Here is a 22,532-nt window from a genome sequence, read left to right as displayed (position 1 = left end):
TGAAAATTTAAACCAGGAATCATGTCTTGATTTTTGGGTTTGTTTTTAACTACTATATTTTGGTTTCATAATTGCAATTAATTTGTTATTAAAAATGATATCAATCATAGGCTTGATACAATCAATCAAAGACACCAATTAAAAAATTGATCGATCCTAATAAAACTTTAATTGATTAAAGTTATTGAATAGTTTTGTTTAATTGAAACAATTATTTTAAATTTATTGGAAATTATTTCCAATTAAAATGGTAATTGCAAAAAATATTGTTGATATTTTATCTGTGTATAAGTGACGAGTTGGGGTGTTACTTCCGAAAACTAGATCCATCATCCATCTTAGTTCCAATGCAAGAGATGATCTAGCTCTAGCATTCAGGAGAAAATTCCCATCCAAAATTAGAGATATTATACAGAAAGCCCTCCGAATGACTAAGAAATGGACGAAGGAGAATGGTTTTGGGGGTACATCCTGCAACCGCAGAACTACTAATGTACTGCAATGGACTCAACATTCCTACGGTTAAGCCCAGTTCCCAGCCAGTTTTCTTTGATAGGTGGGCAAAATACTTTGGGGTTACATTGGACATGAAGTTCAGAAAGACAGTAAGTACTCGACGAGAAAAGCCACAATATCCTTGTAATCGTGCAAAAGGCAATAGAAAAAAGTGTGGGGACCGTGGCTGCAGACGACTGTGGGTAGATTAGGTTAGGTATAGTGACAACCCGATATTTCAGGCTCATCCACCACTGAAAAACTTTTTGGTGCTTGGTCGAACCTGGAGTTGAACCCACGATCCTATGTACGCAAGGTGCGCATGCTAACACGGTTTCCACAGTTGGTAGAATTCTACCAAAACTTGGTAGATTGGTAGAATATTCGATGTTTTGGTAGATTTTGCAAAATATTCCTCTCCAACTAAGAGGTATTTCACAAATTTGTAATAGCAATAAAATGTTGACAAAATTTTATATAGAAATACAATTTTTGTAAAATTATCTATTGACAAAATTTTCTATAGAAATAAAATTTTGACAAAATTTTCTATAGAAAAAACATTTTGACAAAATTTTCTATAGATAAAAAATGTTGACAAAATTTTCTATAGAAAAAAGAAATTGACAAAATTTTGTATAGAAAAAAAATTTTTTTGACAAAAGTTCCATTGAAATAAAATTTTGACAAAATTTTCTATAGAATAAAATTTTGACAAAATTTTATATAGAAATCAATTTTTGGCAAAATTTTCTATAGAAATAAAATTTTAACAAAATTTTCTACAGAAATAAAATTTTGACAAAATTTTCTATAGAAATAAAATTTTGACAAAATTTTCTATAGAAAAAAACATTTTCACAAAATTTTCTATAGAAAAAACATTTTGACAAAATTTTCTATAGAAAAAAAATTTTTTTGACAAAATTTTCTATAGAAATAACATTTTGACATTTTCTATAGAAATATAATTTTGAGAATATTTTCTATAGAAATAAAATTTTGACAAAATTTTATATAGAAATAAATTTTTGGCAAAATTTTCTATAGAAATAAAATTTTAACAAAATTTTCTATAGAAATAAAATTTTGACAAAATTTTCTATAGAAATAAAATTTTGACAAAATTTTCTATAGAAAAAAAACATTTTCACAAAATTTTCTATAGAAAAAAAAAATTTACAAAATTTCCATTGTAATAAAATTTTGACAAAATTTTCTATAGAAAAAAATGTTGAGAAAATTTTTGTATACAAATAAATAATTTTGAGAAAATTTTATATAGAAATAAAATTTTGACAAAATTTGTTATAGAAAAAACATGTTGAGAAAATTTTTTTATACAAATAGAATTTTGATAAAATTTTCTACAGAAATAAAATTTTGACAAAATTTTCTATAGAAATAAAATTTTGACAAAATTTTCTATAGAAATAAAATTTTTACAAAATTTTCTATGGAAATAAAATTTTGACAGAATTTTGCATAGAAAAAAATGTTGAGAAAATTTTTGTATACAAATAAATAATTTTGAGAAAATTTTATATAGAAATAAAATTTTGACAAAATTTGTTATAGAAAAAACATGTTGAGAAAATTTTTTTATACAAATAGAATTTTGATAAAATTTTCTACAGAAATAACATTTTGACAAAATTTTCTATAGAAATAAAATTTTTACAAAATTTTCTATGGAAATAAAATTTTGACAGAATTTTGCATAGAAAAAAATTTGACAACATTTTCTATAGAAAAAAAAAATTTAACAAAGTTTTCTATAGAAAAAAAATTTGACAAAATTTCCATTGAAATAAAATTTTGACAAAATTTTCTACATAAATAAAATTTTGACAAAATTTTCTATAAAACAAAATTTTTGACAACATTTTGTATAGAAAAAAAAAAAAATGACAAAACTGTTTATAGAAAAAACATGTTGACAAAAAATGTTGAGAAAATTTTTTTATACAAATAAAATTTTGAGAAAATTTTATATAGAAATAAAATTTGGACAAAATTTTCTATAGAAAAAACATTTTGACAAAATTTTCTATAGATATAAAATTTTGACAAAATTTTCTATAGAAATAAAATTTTGACAAAATGTTCTATAGAAATAAAATTTTGACAAAATTGTCTATAGAAATAAAATTTTGACAAAATTTTCTATAGAAATAAAATTTTTACAAAATTTTCTATAGAAATAAAATTTTTACAAAATTTTCTATAGAAATAAAATTTTGACAGAATTTTGCATAGAAAAAAAATTGACAACATTTTCTATAGAAAAAAAGTTTTAACAAAGTTTTCTATAGAAAAAAAATTTGACAAAATTTCCATTGAAATAAAATTTTGACAAAATTCTCTATAAAACAAAATTTTTGACAACATTTTGTATAGAAAAAAATTTTACAAAATGTCCATTGTCATAAAATTTTGACAAAATTTTCTATAGAAAAAACATGTTTTTCTACAGAAATAAAATTTTGACAAAATTTTCTATAGAAAAAACATTTTGACAAAATTTTCTATAGAAAAAACATGTTGACAAAATTTTCTATAGAAAAATTTTTTTTGACAAAATTTTCTATAGAAAAAATTTTTTTGACAAAATTTTCTATAGAAATAAAATTTTGACAAAACTTTCTATAGAAATAAAATTTCTATAGAAAATAAAAATTTCAATATTTAGAAATAAAAGTTTGACAACAGTTCTATAGAAATAACATTGTGTAAATATTTTGTATAGAAATAAAATTTTGACCAAGTTTTCTATAGAAAAAAAAATTGACAAAATTTTGTATAGAAACAACATTATGACAAAATTTCCATTGAAATAAAATTTTGACAAAATATCTACAGAAATAAAATGTTGAGAAAATTTTTTATACAAAAAAAAAAATTGAGAAAATTTTAAATAGAAATAAATTTTTGATAAAATTTTCTATAGAAATAAAATTTTTACAAAATTTTCTATAGAAATAAAATTTTGAGAACATTTTCTATAGAAATAAAATTTAGAAAAAATTTTCTAAAGAAATAAAATTTAGACCAATTTTTCTATAAAAATAAAATTTTGAGAAAAATTTCTTTGTTTGGTAGAATTTTCTCCAAATTTTGGTAGATTATTTTTGGCTTGTGTGGCAACGGCGCATGCTAACCATGGTACCATGGTGGATTCGGCAGTGGATCGACCTATAATGCAATATGGTGTTGTGGTCTGGTTGCCGGCACTTTAGCAGCCGACAAGTTTAGATAAAGTTCTGGGAATGACGTGCTTGTGTATCTCGAGAGCATTTAGTAAGACACGAACAGATTACCTTAATTTCATGCTGCATCTATTGCCTTTAGACATATAGGCCAAAGAGTCAGCTGCAACAATTGCTGTACGATTACGCGAGCTATAGCTGTGGATCGTATCTCAAAATAATGCCACAAGTGCCAAACGTAGTGGATTATACTCTGCCGAAACAACTTTTCGAAAAAAAGTTTGAAACTCGAATTCGAGGTCTGAGTCCCCGAGGTCTGAGTCGTGGTGGACACAGACTTCGGGGAATAAACGTTATATAGATTTCTACACCGATGACTCCAAATTGAATGGACAAGTGGGTTTCGGAGTATATACTAAACACCTGGAGCTTAAAATAGCGAAAAAATTATCAAATCATTCTAGTGTTTATCAAATCATTCTAGTGCTGAAACATTAGCACTAAATGAGGTGGCAAATTGGCTGAGAATTAATGTTCCAACAAATGTTGGCATTAATATATAACTCCGACAGTCAACCTGCAATACAATCCTTGGGCTCTGTGTTGCTTAACTGGAAAACAGCCATCAACTGCCGCAAATCTCTCAATGAGATGGCTGAGCCGTACAATATTCAATTAATATGGGTGCTGGGCCACAGGAACATACCAGGGAATTGCAAAGCGGATGAGTTAGCATTCTTACATATTCCAGGGGAACTAGAATCTGTTGGTATGCCCCTGGCTACCAGCAAGCTCTTACTGCGTGGGAAGGCTGTTATAATGGCGAATTTCCAATGGGATATGTTAATTGCAGAGATTGCACAAAACAAATATAAAACAATAAACTTAAACGGCGCACTTGATATTTTAGTTCTCAAGACGTCAGATAGCACTGCTCAACTCAACCTAACCTAACCTACTAGATTGTTTGCCGTTCGTTTTTTATAAGCCTGTATAGTTTTTTCTACAAATTTAAAAAATGTTTTTTGCAGTCTTCAAAGTGCAAAGTAGCTCTTGACTCGGCCAACAAAAATGCTGAATATATTAAGTCAGAAAATTCATCATGCCCAAAACCCCAAAAATGTGGAAATAATTGCCGTTTTTCTCATCGACTTTCGACGTTTCCGATTCATACATCGAGGCTAATAAGAAAGGAACTGCAACAAATTTTGCATAATTTTTTTTCTCCTCTCATGGAGTACTTTCGGCTGGTATACTCGTACGTGATTTTTTTTTTTTTTGAGTCAAAAAGTTGAATATTGCATGAATATAATTGTGCACATATTTATTGCCTACAGGTTAACAAAAAAGATTCTGACATAAATATAAGTCAGAATTCGTCTTGTTGTGAGCTTGAACTTCTTTTTTCCATGGTAGCCTTCTTTTATTCCAGGAACTCTTCCACTAGGGCCCGAATCACCTCTTCACTGATGTGGTTTACTCTTTGCCTAGTAAACGCGGGGAAGTAACAACGGTAGGGTTCAAAGTCCCATCACCAGCGCCCTAACATAAATGCTCTTCTGTCCCTATTCGGTATAGATGTGCTCTCAAGTCTATTTGTCCGGTCATAATCAACACGACCCTCCTTGTCTTGGTCACCCCATTGTATTTTCGTTGTCCTTCCGTTCGTTGCAATTATGTCTCCCGTGTCATCCAATTCAGCCCGCATTGCCTCTATGGGCGTTTCTAAGTTCACTAGCCTATGTGTCCTAGCTTTTATCGCCAGTTTATTTGCGTGTACGTTTTCTCTTATTCCGGCATATCCAGGCAACCATATGATGCGGGTCCTGCCGTATTCCGAATATTCGTAGATAATTTTTTGCATTCTAATAGGGGTTGCGATCGAACCGTAATGTCTGCTATTGCAATCGGACAATCTGTGAAAATGTTCACGTTTTGTGGCCTAGTGTTATTTCCGAGCCATTTAACACATTCCATTCTGCTTGCAAAATTGTGCTGTGATCTGGTAATCGGTATAGGATCTCGGTTTCTGGGTCCTCCACATCTATGCCCAGTCTCAAGCTCCCACCTATATTCGATTCGTCGGTGTTATTTCCCTTTAATATTTATTTTGAGGTCCCATTCTCCCAGGACCATCAGAATGTCACACTCGGTAGCTATGGCCACTTAAGATATACGATCATAAATTGTTGTTGTAGCATCCACCATTGCCTAAAGGGTGATACGGTCAAAATTTGGTCAATATAAACTTGACGTATTTTTTTCAATTTTGCATTTAAAAAAACTGAACACCCCTCATTTTGAAGGTGTGTGTGTGTAGAATGTTGCTCCTATTTTGATTTTGGAATTCACCCTTTATAGGTTGAATATTATTGAACAACTTTTTCTTGGCATTTCATTTGTTTAAGAAGTGAATCTTATCACCATTCTCTGCATCAGCTCAGTACCATAAGGTAGAATATTAAAACCATACAAGTGGACATTGGAAATGATATTGAAAAATAAGTACGAGACAATAGAGACACAACAGCAAGGCTGAATCAATTATAATACTATTATATTCAACATATGTGTTTTCGAAGAAAAAACGTAGAAATACCACTCTCTAGATAACTTGGCACCAGTCCTCGTACAGATTTCAAAAGTCATCTTTAATTTTTTCCATCCAAATTATGGTTCGTATGAAATTAATTGCATTTGCACTTTATGAATTTAGTGAAAACAGTTACTAAAATAATTTCGGACTCGAAAATCGAACTGGTCACACAACTGGACCGAAGGAATCTAAATGGTGGCAATTATCCTTAAAATTGTTAATGGCTGACACTAAAGCTAAAAAAGGATATTGAGAATTAAGCATGAAATAATGGAGAAACAACGGCTTGGCTAAATCAATTATAAAAATATAATATTCCACAAAAGTGTTTTTGGGGAAAAACGTGGAAATTTCACAACTTAGATAACTTGGCACTGGTCCTCATAGAGGGTCCAAAATTCATCTCCATGTTTGTCCATCCAAATTATGGGTTTTATGCAATTAATTGAATTTACACTTTATGTTTGTGTGAAATAAAATACTAAAATAATTTCCGATCAGTTTTCAGATCAGTCGGACCAAACTTATCCAAAATCTATATGGTGAAAATTATTCTTTGTAGAGCCAAAATCCCTGGACGAAACTACAGCCAGGAAATGTTAATGCAAATTATGCATGATCAAGTGAAGTGAACCACAGTAAGGCTAAATAAATTTAAATATTATAATGTTGGGTGGGGAAAACGAGGAACTGCCACCTTCTAGATAACTCGATACCTGTCCTCATACAGTTTAGAATAGTTGTCCTTAATTTTTGGCGATTCATATTGATTCGTATTGATTTTATTTAATTTTCACTTTCTTATTTTAGTATTAAACAAATTACTAAAATAGTTTCTACAGCGAAAACTGATAATTTTTTATGAACAACTGATCTGAAGGAATCTAAGCAGTAGCAGTTATCCTTTGAAGACACAACACTTTAATGGACGAAACTACAACCAAGAATTGATATTGAAAATTAAGCATGAGACAATAGAGAAACTATAGCGAGATGAAATAAAAATCGGTTAAATAGATTATCGCGTTTTTCGGGATTTTTAGGATATCTTGATATTTGTTTTTTTTCATAAAAATTTTTATATGATAAAATATTTTTTTTTTAAATATTTTATTTAACACAACACTTGCAAATTTTCATTTTTGTTATAACTCCTCTGGAGTTCATTAACTTGTTTTGTTTGGTCTTTTGTTTTGATTATAGTTGTTTTGCAAATTTATTTATATTTACATTAAAGGTTCTGATTGTAACAACGATTTAAAATGAATGAATTAATTACAACTTCCGTTTCCGTTTTATTTTTTTATGTAGTTGTTTTTTCTTCTCTATAGATCACAATGGACGTTTGCGCATTTTGTCCATGTTCCAGACGAGATACGTATGAGCCAAAGAACAAATGTCAACTGTTGTATTGGTGGTCATAAATTGACAAAACAAAGGAATAATAATTTGTCGTGTATTTCCAGGGTTTTTTTGTTTTGTTTTGTGAATGCCTCTCTTTTGCTTCGACTCGATATAATCTGAACCAAAATGAATTTCAAACAATAGGCAAAATAGAATTGTCTAAACGATAAGAGACTTTTAGGGAAATACTGTGAAAAAGAACAATTACAGAAGAAAAAATCAGTGACAAATGACAAAAAAAAAGAAAAAAAATCAGTAACAGACACTTGAACGAAATCAATTCAATTGCAGGCTATCCCAAAACGGGTACAGTGGTACATGTGCGAGAGATCAGTTTTTCAGTGTGTTTTGATGATTTGGAAATTACGCTTAAACTTATTCTATTTAAGAATTTTCAGAAAAAGCTAGATTTGTAAGATCGGAATAACTGGCATAAAGTGTCACATTGGTTTTTCTGATATTTTATTTTATTAGCAGTCCATTATATTTTTTACAAACTACCAAACGTATATGCTTCTGAGTTTTATTTTAAAAGATACTTGTTCTGCATTATATAATATTTGGTTGGAAAATAACAATCTGCAACCACTATAACACTACTGGTACACCCAAACAAATAATTCTTTCCTCCCAAACGAAATTTTAGACAAACAAAGTTCGTTTCTAATTTGCTTTTTGTTGAAAGGAAGTGTATTTGGAAGAAAAGTATATACTTTTTGTGATAAACGTTTATTATTTTCCAGGATGTAAAAACAATTTCATAAAGACTAACTCAAAAAAATTTTGTTTCTGCCTACTTGCATTTTCCCTCATATCTTTCTCACTTCCACGAAGTTTTTAGTTCTTAGCAACTTTTTCTGTAATAAAGGGTGATACGGTCAAAATTTGGTCAAGGGAAAACGCGTGTAAATCGGTGAAATCGTTTATTTAAAAAATCAAATTAAATTTCTTTTTCAAGTTCAATTAGTATAAAATTCAGGAAAAATATTCAGTTAGACTTTCGCTTTTCCAAATCCGAATTGCCGGGCCTCACGCTTGACACCTGTCATCAGATTTTGTACAGCCACCTTCTTCGCCGCAGAAAGCCAGTTTGCCTTGAACTGCTGCTCGTCCATAGCAGTTTTTTGGTCTTCTTTAGGTTCCGCTTGACAATAGCGCAGTATTTCTCAATTGGGCGGAGCTCTGGCGTGTTGGGAGGGTTCTTGTCCTTGGGAACCACCTGCACGTTGTTGGCGGCGTACCACTCCATGGCCTTTTTTACCGTAATGGCAAGATGCCAAATCCGGCCAAAACAGTACGGAACAACCGTGTTTCTTCAGGAAAGGCAGCAGACGTTTATTCAAACACTCTTTCACGTAAATTTCTTGGTTGACAGTCCCGGAAGCTATAAAAATGCTGCTTTTCAAGCCACAGGTACAGATGGCTTGCCAAACCACATATTTCTTTGCGAACTTTGACAGTTTTATGTGCTTGAAAATATCTGCTACCTTTCCCCTTCCTTTTGCCGTATAAAACTCCTGTCCCGGAAGCTGCTTGTAGTCGGCTTTGACGTAGGTTTCGTCGTCCATTACCACGCAGTCAAACTTCGTCAGCATCGTCGTGTACAGCCTCCGGGATCGCGCTTTGGCCGTCGTATTTTGTTTATCATCGCGATTTGGAGTCACTACCTTCTTGTAAGTCGATAGTCCGGCTCGTTTTTTGGCTCGATGCACGGTTGTAGACGATACACCCAGCTTATTTGCGGCATCTCGGAGAGAGAGGTTAGGGTTTCACTTGAAACTACCGGCAACTCTCTTTGTCGTCTCAGCGGATTCCGGTTTTCGATTTCCCCCGATCCAGACTTCCTGGCTGTCGACAAACGTTCCCCAAACACTTTAATTACATTTGTAACGGTTGATTTGGCAACTTTTAGCGATTTTGCCAGCTTTGCGTGCGAGTAGCTCGGATTTTCGCGATGTGCGAGCAAAATTTTGATACGCTGTTCTTCTTGCTTGGACGCCATTTTGACAACTGAAGGGTGAATTCCAAAATCAAAATATGAGCAACATTCTACACACACACACACCTTCAAAATGAGGGGTGTTCAGGTTTTTTAAATGCAAAATTGAAAGAAATACGTCAAGTTTATATTGAAATTTTGACCGTATCACCCTTTACAAAGAATGTAGAAGAAATTATACGATTTTATAAATTTTTAAATTTTTTTACCTTTCGCCTGGACGAAGAATCGAACCGCGGACCATGCAATTTGTAAGCCAACACACTATCCACTGAGCTATGTAGCCGTTATTGTCATCAATAGAAAATTATCCATATAAGTTATATTTATATAAAGGGTGATTTGTTAAGAGCTTGATAACTTTTTTTTAAAAAAAAACGCATAAAATTTGCAAAATCTCATCGGTTCTTTATTTGAAACGTTAGATTGGTCCATGACATTTACTTTTTGAAGATAATTTCATTTAAATGTTGACCGCGGCTACGTCTTAGGTGGTCCATTCGGAAAGTCCAATTTTGGGCAACTTTTTCGAGCATTTCGGCCGGAATAGCCCGAATTTCTTCGGAAATGTTGTCTTCCAAAGCTGGAATAGTTGCTGGCTTATTTCTGTAGACTTTAGACTTGACGTAGCCCCACAAAAAATAGTCTAAAGGCGTCAAATCGCATGATCTTGGTGGCCAACTTACCGGTCCATTTCTTGAGATGAATTGTTCTCCGAAGTTTTCCCTCAAAATGGCCATAGAATCGCGAGCTGTGTGGCATGTAGCGCCATCTTGTTGAAACCACATGTCAACCAAGTTCAGTTCTTCCATTTTTGGCAACAAAAAGTTTGTTAGCATCGAACGATAGCGATCGCCATTCACCGTAACGTTGCGTCCAACAGCATCTTTGAAAAAATACGGTCCAATGATTCCACCAGCGTACAAACCACACCAAACAGTGCATTTTTCGGGATGCATGGGCAGTTCTTGAACGGCTTCTGGTTGCTCTTCACTCCAAATGCGGCAATTTTGCTTATTTACGTAGCCATTCAACCAGAAATGAGCCTCATCGCTGAACAAAATTTGTCGATAAAAAAGCGGATTTTCTGCCAACTTTTCTAGGGCCCATTCACTGAAAATTCGACGTTGTGGCAGATCGTTCGGCTATTCATGATGAAATGTCAAAGCATACTGAGCATCTTTCTCTTTGACACCATGTCTGAAATCCCACGTGATCTGTCAAATACTAATGCATGAAAATCCTAACCTCAAAAGAATCGCCCTTTAGCATAGCTTACGGCGCCCACGAGCCGATTACACAAAGTTTATTTAACAAAAAAATACATTTAGTTGGGCACCGTGGAGCAGTGGTTGCTACGTCCGACTTGCATGCCAAGGATCGTGGGTTCGATCCCTGCTTCGACCAATGTTTTTTTGTACATATATTCCACAATGGTCGGAAGATTCCGAAAAAATTTTCAATATTACATTCTACTATATTAAATTTTTACTATGAACTGTAAAATGTGTCTTATTAAAGACCTAAAGTGTTGTTGGTTTAAAAATAACTTTTTTTATTGAAAAAATAAAAATTTTGTAACAAACGAATTTTTCGGTGATAAAAGTGTATACTTTTCGAAGCAATTCAAAAAACTCTAACAAAAGAAAAACGTTTTCGGTACACGTTTTCCAAACGTTTTTTTTTCTTTGCGTGTAGCACTGCCTAATAGACTAGGGTTGTTAAAAAACTTCAATAACAGTGAAGGCACTAATTAATTCATTTTAGTGCCACTACAAAAAGCTAACGATCTGAAAATTTTCTGTAAAAGGTTGTAAGATATATTGAAAAACGATTTTATGGCAGGTTCATATTAAAGCCCCATGTAAAATTCATTGAAAATTATTTACTTTTGAACTACTTTCGGTCATCAATTGGGGTATACAAACTACTTTTTTGCATTTCTTTTTTTTTTTTGTAGTAATGGCGTAATATCTTCTTGTCAAGTAATAAAAGCTTCAAAAGTGTCAGCTATCGAATTATTGGTTTCTTTACACCTCTTGTTTTCCAACCAGTATTTCCGTTGTGGCACTTTAGTGGCAAATTTGCCCCTCAATGTAAATAGTTGACACCGTATTACCACTGTGTCACTTTACTGACAAATTAGTCACTTTTTTAAGCGTTGACCCGTTTTTGTTCCCCTTTTTTTTATTGTGACCACTAAATGCCATAATTTTCCTTTTTTGCTCCACCTTTTTGCCATATGGGGCCACTTTTTAATTTATTCCTTTTTTTTAGTGCATTAGTTTTTGAAACTTTGATGCCGGATTCAGTGTAATTTTTTCATCTCATTAGACAATTGAGACACCTGAAAATATGCAACGAAAATTTTCTGGGTAAACCGGGGTTTCCCCTGAACTGTTAATTTCAGGGATTGATCTTCGATGAAATTGAGATAAAATGATTGTTGCATTGATTTAGATTTATTTATTTATTCGTAGAAAATAACACTTTTTTTAAATAAGTGTGTGGACTTTTAAGGCAAGTCACGCTTTTTAGAAATTCAACGGTAAAGATGTTTCCGACCTTAATTAATTCCAAAAAGTTCAACTAAAAACTCTATATAATTAACATTCAAACAATTAACATTTATTTTTAATTTAATTTAATTTAATTTAATTTAATTTAATTTAATTTAATTTAATTTAATTTAATTTAATTTAATTTAATTTAATTTAATTTAATTTAATTTAATTTAATTTAATTTAATTTAATTTAATTTAATTTAATTTAATTTAATTTAATTTAATTTAATTTAATTTAATTTAATTTAATTTAATTTAATTTAATTTAATTTAATTTAATTTAATTTAATTTAATTTAATTTAATTTAATTTAATTTAATTTAATTTAATTTAATTTAATTTAATTTAATTTAATTTAATTTAATTTAATTTAATTTAATTTAATTTAATTTAATTTAATTTAATTTAATTTAATTTAATTTAATTTAATTTAATTTAATTTAATTTAATTTAATTTAATTTAATTTAATTTAATTTAATTTAATTTAATTTAATTTAATTTAATTTAATTTAATTTAATTTAATTTAATTTAATTTAATTTAATTTAATTTAATTTAATTTAATTTAATTTAATTTAATTTAATTTAATTTAATTTAATTTAATTTAATTTAATTTAATTTAATTTAATTTAATTTAATTTAATTTAATTTAATTTAATTTAATTTAATTTAATTTAATTTAATTTAATTTAATTTAATTTAATTTAATTTAATTTAATTTAATTTAATTTGATTTAATTTAATTTAATTTAATTTAATTTAATTTAATATTTTCTAAATATTCCACTGTGCCTTGGGGCATGAAACCATGGTACTTTATGTGGCATATTCTCTCGTGAAATGTCACTCACATGCTTTTGGCTCAATGATATGCGATAACAAGTGTTTAAATTACACTCACAACTAAAAAGCGAACACCCCCTAATTGTACACTTGGAAAAATTTACCAAAGTCTTAAAATAAATTTAATTACTTAATAAATTAAAAATTAATATTACATCTATATTAAGAAAGCACGATTCTCAATAATGGTACTTACAAAAAATTCATCTTCAATCACAGGATCAGCCAGCATCTCAATGGCTTCAGTCATCGAACGACATGTACGATTGGTGTTCTTCTTTTTCTTCAGCTTGCGTCCCAATGTGGCTGCATCACTGAAACGATGCAATAGTTTCTCACGCTTACGCACAGCCAAAGGGCTTGTAGTCGAACTTGAATGACACAGCAGTGAAGAGTAATTGCTGATACTGCCACTACCGCCAACATTGCCATTTGCGGCAATGCACGCTGCATTGGCATAGAAATTCTGTGGTTGATATTGCGAGGGGGCCGTTAGTGTTGAGGTCGAATCGATTTTCTGTATCAGATTATATTCCGATTGTGGATATTTACTGGGTATAGAGAGTGTTGAGGTTGTTGTGGTTGTTGAAGCTGATTGCACTGAGGTCTGTTGCAAGAGTATGGGTTTGGGCGGTGGAGGTGGTGGGGGCTCCTTCATAAGATTCATGCGTCGAGGTGCAGCCCGTGGAAGTGTGGTCACCGATGTGGAGTTGGTAATACCGCCATAACTAACGGCTCGACGATTGCGATCGTTTTCTTTGTCTCTGAAAAAAATGAGAAGGAATTTTGGAAAAATTAGAATTACAAAATAAAAATGGTTTTTAGCTTTAAAGAAGAGTTTTCATATATGAATATAATACTATAATACAAATAATGCTAAATTTCATAAATATTAGTAATGAAATACATAAATTTCGACGCAGTTAGTATTTGATATGCCTCAAAGTATGCTACACATATTAAAGTTCTAGCTATTTTCAATTGTTTATAATTTTATAGAAGATTTTTTATATTTTTCTAAAATTAGAATATAATAACAAAAGTAATTTCCCATTATTGTAAATTATACTCAATTTTATAAATATTAGTATTATGCACAAAGTAAATTTCAATATCCCTAAGATTTGATATGCCTCAAAGTATGCAATAAATATTATAGCTCGGATTCTCTGACGAAATCCTAAATTGTATGCAATAATTTATTCCAAAAAATTTAGAATTTTCTTATAACCCAATGAAAATGTATTTGTTAAAAAAGAGATTACATATTATAAATAAATCTTTGCCCCTAATTTTTATATGTACCTCGTTCTCTTTCTCTCCACCGGTGGACTAAAATAACAATTTGGTGAAAATGGCACAAAATAGCCCAATTGTGGTGAATTTGGTATCGGCTGATGATGAGGTTGTGGTATTTGATGTTGTTGCGGGGGATCGATTAAATTCATATAATGGAATGAACCCAATTGCGGTGCACCCACAAAGGGCATTGATATTCTTTGATTCATTGATTGTGACTTAAAGAATTTCTTATGATATTTTATACGATTATGATGATGTTTCCTTAAAATATTTTTATCCATGGAGGATGAGGTAGTTTCCGTAGAAGCCACTGAATAACGACTATGATAGATATTTCCATCATCTTCTTGTTCAGTTTCCGTTTCCTGTTCATCATTGTCGTCATCATCATCATCCGCACAATTTTCATCGTTTGGACACTCTGGCACCGTATAACAGGTAAAATTATGTGCCTGATAATCGATTAAAGCCATTTTATAGGTAGTCACTTTATTTTTGGTTAATTTCAAATATTCTTTGGTTTAATTATGTTTTTTGGGATGTTTTGTTGCCGGCTATTGTACGACTGTTTAATGGTATTTCGATTGCTTTGATCTGAAGTGTTGTTTCTTTGGAGTTTATTTTTTTTTTTTAATTTCTTACTTAAGGCGTTTTTATTTCCGATTTATTTTATTGAAGTGTTTAGTTTGTTGTTCTTTTGTATTTCTTTTTGTTTCTCACGTTTGATGTATATGTAAATATTGTGTTTTTAGCATTATTTATATCTAAAGAGAAATGTTTGCCTTTTTTGAAATAAAATACAAAGTGTCGGTTCTCTAAAGATATTTGAAAAAGAAATCTTTTAGATAGGAGTAAGAAGTTTTATACTCATCACTTTTTTGCATTTAAATTACTTTTCGTTAAAATGTAAGCTGTCGTTTAAATAAAATTTTCTTGCAAATACCCCAATTTTTATACCCACGACCGTAGAATGGTGACGGGGGTATAATAAGTTTGTCATTCCGTTTGTAACACATCGAAATATCGTTTTCCGCCTATATAAAGTATATCCTTGATCAGGGAGAAATTCTAAGACGATATAAGCATGTCCGTCTGTCTGTTGTAATCATTCTACAGCCTTCAACAATGGCGCTATCGTCCTGAAATTTGGCACAGGTTCGTCTTTTGTTTACAGGCAGGTCAAGTTCGAAGATTGGCTATATCGGTCCAAGTTTTGATATAGTCCCCATATAAACCGACCTCCCGATTTGGGGTTTTGGGCTTATAAAAACTGTAGTTGTTATCCAATTTGCCTGAAATGGGAAATCTAGAGGTATTTTAGGACCATAAAAAAGTGTACCGAAAATGGTGCCTGAAATGGGAAATCTAGAGGTATTTTAGGACCATAAAAAAGTGTACCGAAAATGGTGCCTATCGGTCCATGTTTTGGTATAGCCCCCATATGGACCGATTTTGCTTCTTGGGCGTCTAGAAAGTGTATTTTCTATCCGATTTGCCTGACATTTGAAATCTAGAGTAGTGAAATCTAGGTACTCTATGTTAGGACCTTAAGGAGGTGTGCTGAAAATGGTGAGTATCGGCCCATGATTTGATATAGCCCTCATATAGACCGATCTCCCGATTTTACTTCTTGGGCTTCTAGAATCCGTAGTTTTTATCCAATTTGCCTGAAATTTGAAATCTAGAGGTATTCTAGGACCATAAAGACGTGTGTCAAAAATGGTGAGTACCGGTCGATGTTTTGATATAGCCCCCATATAGACCGATCTCCCGATTTTACTTCTAGGACTTCTAGGCTTAACAAACGTCGTGTAGGGGGTGTTCTCTTTCAATCAATTTTTTACATTTCCTGTGAATTTCAAGCGTGATTTGTCAAGGTTAGGTATACTTCTCCTCAACATACCGTCCAATAAATCGGAAAAAGTAAAAGTACTTAAAAATTGACCATATTAACATTTGTTAAAGTGTTAGTGGACACGGAGAATATGCCTTTCCCAAACATATATCGGAAAATGAAGCCCCCTCTACGTTACCTGTCAACTTCATGTGAATTTAAGTTTTTTCTTAAAAAGGTCTGGCAGAAGCTTGTGGAAAAATCATAAAATTATGCACCGAGTTCCCATTTATCGACAATCCTCTACTTTCTATTTTCAAAAAATCGGACAAAAGGGAACCCCCTCCTTCGCTCCAGATATCGTAAATTCGCGTACCCAATATTCATTTCACAAACTACCAAACTTCACTATTCCCCTTCGCCAACCAGACATCGAAAAATCATGTACCCTGTATAAATTTAATCATCTTCTCCTAATTTCAAGTAAATCGGAGAAGTTTAGATTTTGCTCTATTCCAAGAAAATATGTAAACTTTCCTTCAAGTTTCATAGAAGAGTTTCATACCCAAAAATCAAGTACACCATATTGATTTCATAACCTTCCCCTACGGCCTTTGTAAATTACAAGTAAACTTGAAAATTCTAGTTTTTTTTTCAGTTTTAGATGAGGTCTCCCTCCCCGTTTCAATATCGAAAAATGATATAGAGTTTATTGTGTAGACGTTCAGAAAATCTCAAGCAAATTATAAGCTCAATTTTTAAACAGCAGGGTACCCCTTGTCTTCTTCCATTACGAATATCACAAAATCAAACGTCCATTATAATAATATTACCTCCCCACATCCTTTGAAAATTTCAAGTAAATTGGAAAAAGTTTAATTGTTTCACGGTATGTACTTGAGGAGAAATGAGGTCTCCTTGTGCCCTTTTATTTTTCACCAACCAAATATTAAAAAATCAAATACCTCATATAAATTTGATAATCTCCCCCAAGTTCTCCATAAAATTTCAGTAAGTCGAAAAATTTTAGTTTTTTCACTGTACTTAAAAAAATATGGGACAAAGGAGAGGCCCCCTCCGCGGCCAAATATAGATAAATAAAGTAGCGGGTCTTTGCCTACACACAAAAAAATTTCACGAAAATTTTTCCAATGTTGAGTTTTAAAAAATATTCAATTAAAAATTTAATTTTAATTGTTGAATCAATTTTTTTAATTGAAACAAAAATCAATCACAAAAATAATAGTATCAATTAATTTTTTAATTGGATCAATAAACTTTTTAATTGACCTTCAATTAATTGTTTAATTGATACTATCATTTCTGTGATTGAAGACATTTCAATTAAAAATTAATTGGATCAATTAATTTCGTGATTAAATCAGAAAAAAATTTTTTGTGTGTAGACATCACTAATCTTCCTTGGAAATTTCACCCAAATCGGAGAAAGTCGGGCAAGGGGGATGTCCCCCTCTCCCACCAGATAACAAAAAATGAGGTACCCTATTTTCACCACATGATTACCCTCTACGTTTTCCGAACATTTTTCATGTGAAAAATAAAATTATGTTATAACCAAAACAACTGCGAAGAATTCAAATTATAAATTTTTGTAATGTGCGCTGTATGTAAAAAAAGATTTCCCGCTTTTCCGTTAAAACTTTTCTTGAATTATTTGTTTTGCTATAAACCTCACAGAGCCTGAGACCTATCCAACGTCAGGAAGGAAACCCCGTCTTATTTCTATATAGTAGAAGATTGTCTATAAAAATATAACAAAAAATGTCATCGAATTTACATTTGTAAATTTTGCGTATAAATAGTGTTCACATGTTGTTTTTTCTATAGGAAATCAAAATTCCTGTAGGAGATATTTCTACCAAATTAGTCAGAAAACAACGAAAAATTTTATATGAAATATTATACAAAAAAAAAAAAAATAAATAAATAGAAAAATATTATACCAAAAAGTGTTCATAGAAAATATTTTACCAAAATTGTAAATAATAATTTTATACAAAATATTTATAAATTTTTTTAAAAAATATTTTACATAAAGTTTCCCATATACATTATTGTATAGTAAATATTGACTAGTTTTGGAAAAAACGCTTTTTGACGAAATGGTTTCATTAGATAAAAAATGTATAGAAACTATTCCACAAAAATTCTCTATAGAAGATCAGTATTTTTATTGAAATATCTAACCTAAAATTATTCAGAAAACAATTTCCCAAAAATTGTATATGGATTATATTATCAAAAAATGCTATATTTGACTAAACAAAAATTTTTATAGAAATTATTTGACCAAAGATTTTTTGTTTGAAAAAAAAAAAAATGCACAATCATGCAATTTTGGACCAAACATTTTGTATTAAAGATATTTTAATAAAATTTTGCAATGCAAAATATTTCACATATTCGAACACTTATTTTATTATTTTCTCCAAAAATATTCAAAATTTCTATATAAAATATTTTATGATTTCCGTGAAAATTTATAGAAAATCTTAAATTGCTTTAGGAGACTTTCTACAACTTCAAAAATCTAATTTATTTGTAGAAATATATTTTGATTTTGAAGAGAAATATCTCTCTAAAAATATTTTACAAGGCGTTTATATTCAAAGTATTTCAATAAAAAATTCTTCACTTGATTAACTTTTAAAATATTTCACCAAAAAGTTTTTATAGAATTAATTGACCAAAAATAAATAGAAAATATTTTACCTAAAATTTTGTGTACATATTTTTTTTTTTTTTTTTTAAGTAAATACTTTACCAAAACTTTTGGAAAACCCTATTTCTTAGATGAAAATATATAAAAACTAATTTACGAAAAATTCTTTATGGAAAACTGTTTACCAAACATTTTGTATAGCGAAATTTTCTATATACACAAAAAAATATTTCTGATTCAATCACATAATTAATTGATCCAATTAATTTTTTAATTGAAATTCAATCACGAAAATTACAGTATTAGTCACAATTTTAATTGGGAATAAAAAAATATTTGATTAAAACACTAATTGATTTGATTGGACAATTTCAATTAATTTTTTAATTGATTCAATTAAAAATATAATTGAATTTGATTGCAAAAATCAATTCATTTTTTTAATTGATTCAATTAAAAATGCAATTGGTGTTGATTATAAATTTTTTTTAGTTAATTGAATTAATTATTTAGTTAAACTTCAATTCAATTTTCAATTAAATTTTTAATTAAATCAGTTAAACAATTAATTGAGTTTTGCAATCGACAATGATTAAATTTTTTAAATAAATTGTTAATTGGAACAATTAATTGTTTAATAAAAACCTCGAAACCTCACACCTTTTTCTTAACTAACAGTTGATTCATAAAATTTCTCAGTTGATTCATAAAATTATTTAACAACTATTTTTTTTATTAAAAATTAAAAAAAAAAATTACAATTTTTTAACTTAATCTTACGAGTTTGATTAAAAAGTTAATTGTATCAATTTATTTTTTTAATTAAAAATTTAAACATTTTCAATCATTGACCTAATTGACTTATTTTTTTTCTATCAATTCATTTTCTATATCTAAAATGCAAGCAAATTTTTGTTATTTTAAATGTATGAAAATATCTAAAAATGGAATACAATGTAGTTGACTTTTAGTACGAGGTAGCTCATTTTATTTTTTCTTACTTTATTTTGAACTATCATATATGTTCCAATGTTACTAAAGCTCCCATAATTTAAAAAATCTAAAATCTTATGTAGAAAATATGACTATTATTTTTTTTTATTATTATTTGAAAATATGGGTCAGACTATAGTAAATGGATTTTATATTGAAATTATTACGAGTATACACCGCTAAATTTAACTTATTTTTATTGCAAAAGAAAATATTTGTTTGTAGTTAAATTCTATCATTTTTTTTTCAAAATTTTCCGCAGCCTAATGAAATTTTCCTTTTTTTAAGTATGTCTCAAAAATTTTATGAACGAAACGTGGCAAAAGCAAAAGAAAATTTTCGTATGATTCCCAAAAATAGCAAGAATGAATTTTTTTTATTATTATTGTTTTGATTTCAACTTAAACCCATACGCTGACTAAACTACAAGGCTAGTTTAATAACCTAGAAAAAAGCGTCGCCAAAAAAGTAGTGACAATGTTTTTTTTTGATCCGGAAGTGGTGCAAAATTGGCGCAGAAGCGATGAATTTAACATGGGCTTTTCATAGGACGGATGTCCACCATTTTAACAACCATTGCACTGGATTTGCATCACTTCTTAAGGTGTGATGCGAATTCAGTGTTTTGGATGTGAATTAAGAAATTTTGTGATATTTTGACAAATAAATAATTTCAAAAATTTTTTTATGAGTTTTAGTGCATTCCTACGCTTGTGTGGAACGTTTGGCATCAAACTTTTTCAAAAATTCGCAATTTTTCTAAAATGGATTTGCATTTTTGTCAGAAAAATGTAAATAGTTTTTACCATTTTATTAATCCTTAATCTATTTTTAACCTATTTGAAACAACAAATTTTAAATTTTCGATTAAAAATATGAAAAAAGCTAATTAAAAGAACTTCCTGTGCAGCTAAAATAAAGATCTTCTTTGGGAGGACATGTTTGGAAGTGCTTTTAAAGTGGTGCCTTTAGAAGAACTTCCAAATTTGGTTGCTGGGAAACAGAAGAAATGTCAAATTGTCAAATTTAATTGGACAAAGCCCTTTAGACTGCAAGATGTTTGGATGGACGATCATTTCGGAACTCTTACATTCCTCATCAGCATTCTCTACTTGTAGAAAAACTACCAACAAATTATTAGAATAAATTTGAATAATTCCCTAAACCCAATGTAAATTACATTCGAACCTCCTGAAAAAAAGTTTTTGATAGTCGACTTTGCCTTAATAAACATGCACAAAAATATTACTTTTCTATTGACAAATTATATTATTTAATAGAAAATTTTCTGAAAGAAAATTTGACCTACATTTTTATACACTTAAAAAAAATGTTATAATTGATAAAGTCTACATATCTTAAATTGCAGTTACAGTCTATTCCTAACAACAAAAATTACTCATATCCATGGTATTCTAGCCATATCCAGATTCTATCCTATGCATATTTACTCATAGCTACAATTTTGGCACAATTTCATAGTAAATTTTTAATTTTAAATCATTGAGTCATAATATTTTGTATTCCATTCAATGATTTCGAAAAGAAAAATTACCCATATGAAAATTTATGCATCATCCTAGACAAACATATCGCATACGTATCAAATCTGATTACAAAAAAAAAACATTCAAATCGTTTAGTCAATTTTTCAGAGATATTTTTGAGCAAAATTAATGGCGCAGGGATGATTGTATGTGAATCAGTATGTAGATGAATCTGTGGAAAATGGACCGGCTGTTGTATTTTCTACGATTAACGCACAATTTTATGGTATGCAGCAGTCATGTCTAAAATGGTTTTAAGCCCATTTAATTACATTATTATTTATGTCATTTGGGTTATAAATACCAACGTTTAACCCTTCCCCCTTTTGGATTATCGGCTATCAAGCCTGCCCATAATTTTAATATGTTAATCTTACCAGCGATATTAATTCATGAGTTTGGTGCATTCATATTTATAAAAATGAAAATATTAATAAAAATGCAGCCAGACAGACGGACAGGAAAAAACATGCTCTTCTTATTTTAAACACTGATGTTGCTGAAGCTACCAGAAATAGGTGCACAATTTGAGTTTATTTTCATATACTCCACTTTTCCCCATTTGTTTATGAAAGGGGCCGTAAAAGTGATGGCTCTATGCCGAAACATCTGGAAATTGGAGTTACAGAAATCTGTATGAATGGTATGGCGGTCCCTTTTCATTGCTTGTTAAAATGTACAAAAATGTGCAACATTACAATAAATTTCCGGATTTTTACTTAATTTGCATGTTACCCTGCCTGATTTCCCATTCCAGCAGCAATATGCCATGACAGAATATACATGGAACCGTAAGTGTATCTAAAGGGTGATTTGTTAAGAGCTTGATAACTTTTTTTTTTAAAAAAACGCATAAAATTTGCAAAATCTCATCGGTTCTTTATTTGAAACGTTAGATTGGTCCATGACATTTACTTTTTGAAGATAATTTCATTTAAATGTTGACCGCGGCTGCGTCTTAGGTGGTCCATTCGGAAAGTCCAATTTTGGGCAACTTTTTCGAGCATTTCGGCCGGAATAGCCCGAATTTCTTCGGAAATGTTGTCTTCCAAAGCTGGAATA

At 30.2% G+C, this 22,532-nt stretch overlaps 1 protein-coding gene across 7 annotated transcripts in view; it reads right to left on the bottom strand.

Annotated features, from left to right (window-relative positions):
- Positions 1-22,532, bottom strand: part of pyd (zonula occludens-like protein polychaetoid) — a 487,007-nt gene that overhangs the window by 181,811 nt on the left and 282,664 nt on the right. For 6 of the 7 annotated variants that reach the window (XM_075290591.1, XM_075290590.1, XM_075290588.1 and 3 more), the window contains exon 3: positions 13,308-13,875. In XM_075290591.1, coding sequence (XP_075146706.1) covers positions 13,308-13,875 — 568 coding nt within the window. Of the gene's footprint in view, positions 1-13,307; positions 13,876-14,416; positions 15,129-22,532 lie in introns of those variants that run through there. The other variant, XM_075290592.1, reaches the window with a different exon arrangement.

The sequence above is a fragment of the Haematobia irritans genome, chromosome 1 (assembly GCF_050003625.1).
Source record: "Haematobia irritans isolate KBUSLIRL chromosome 1, ASM5000362v1, whole genome shotgun sequence".
NCBI classification, from domain to species: Eukaryota; Metazoa; Arthropoda; class Insecta; order Diptera; family Muscidae; genus Haematobia; species Haematobia irritans.
This window is presented reverse-complemented; position numbering and strand designations above follow the sequence as displayed.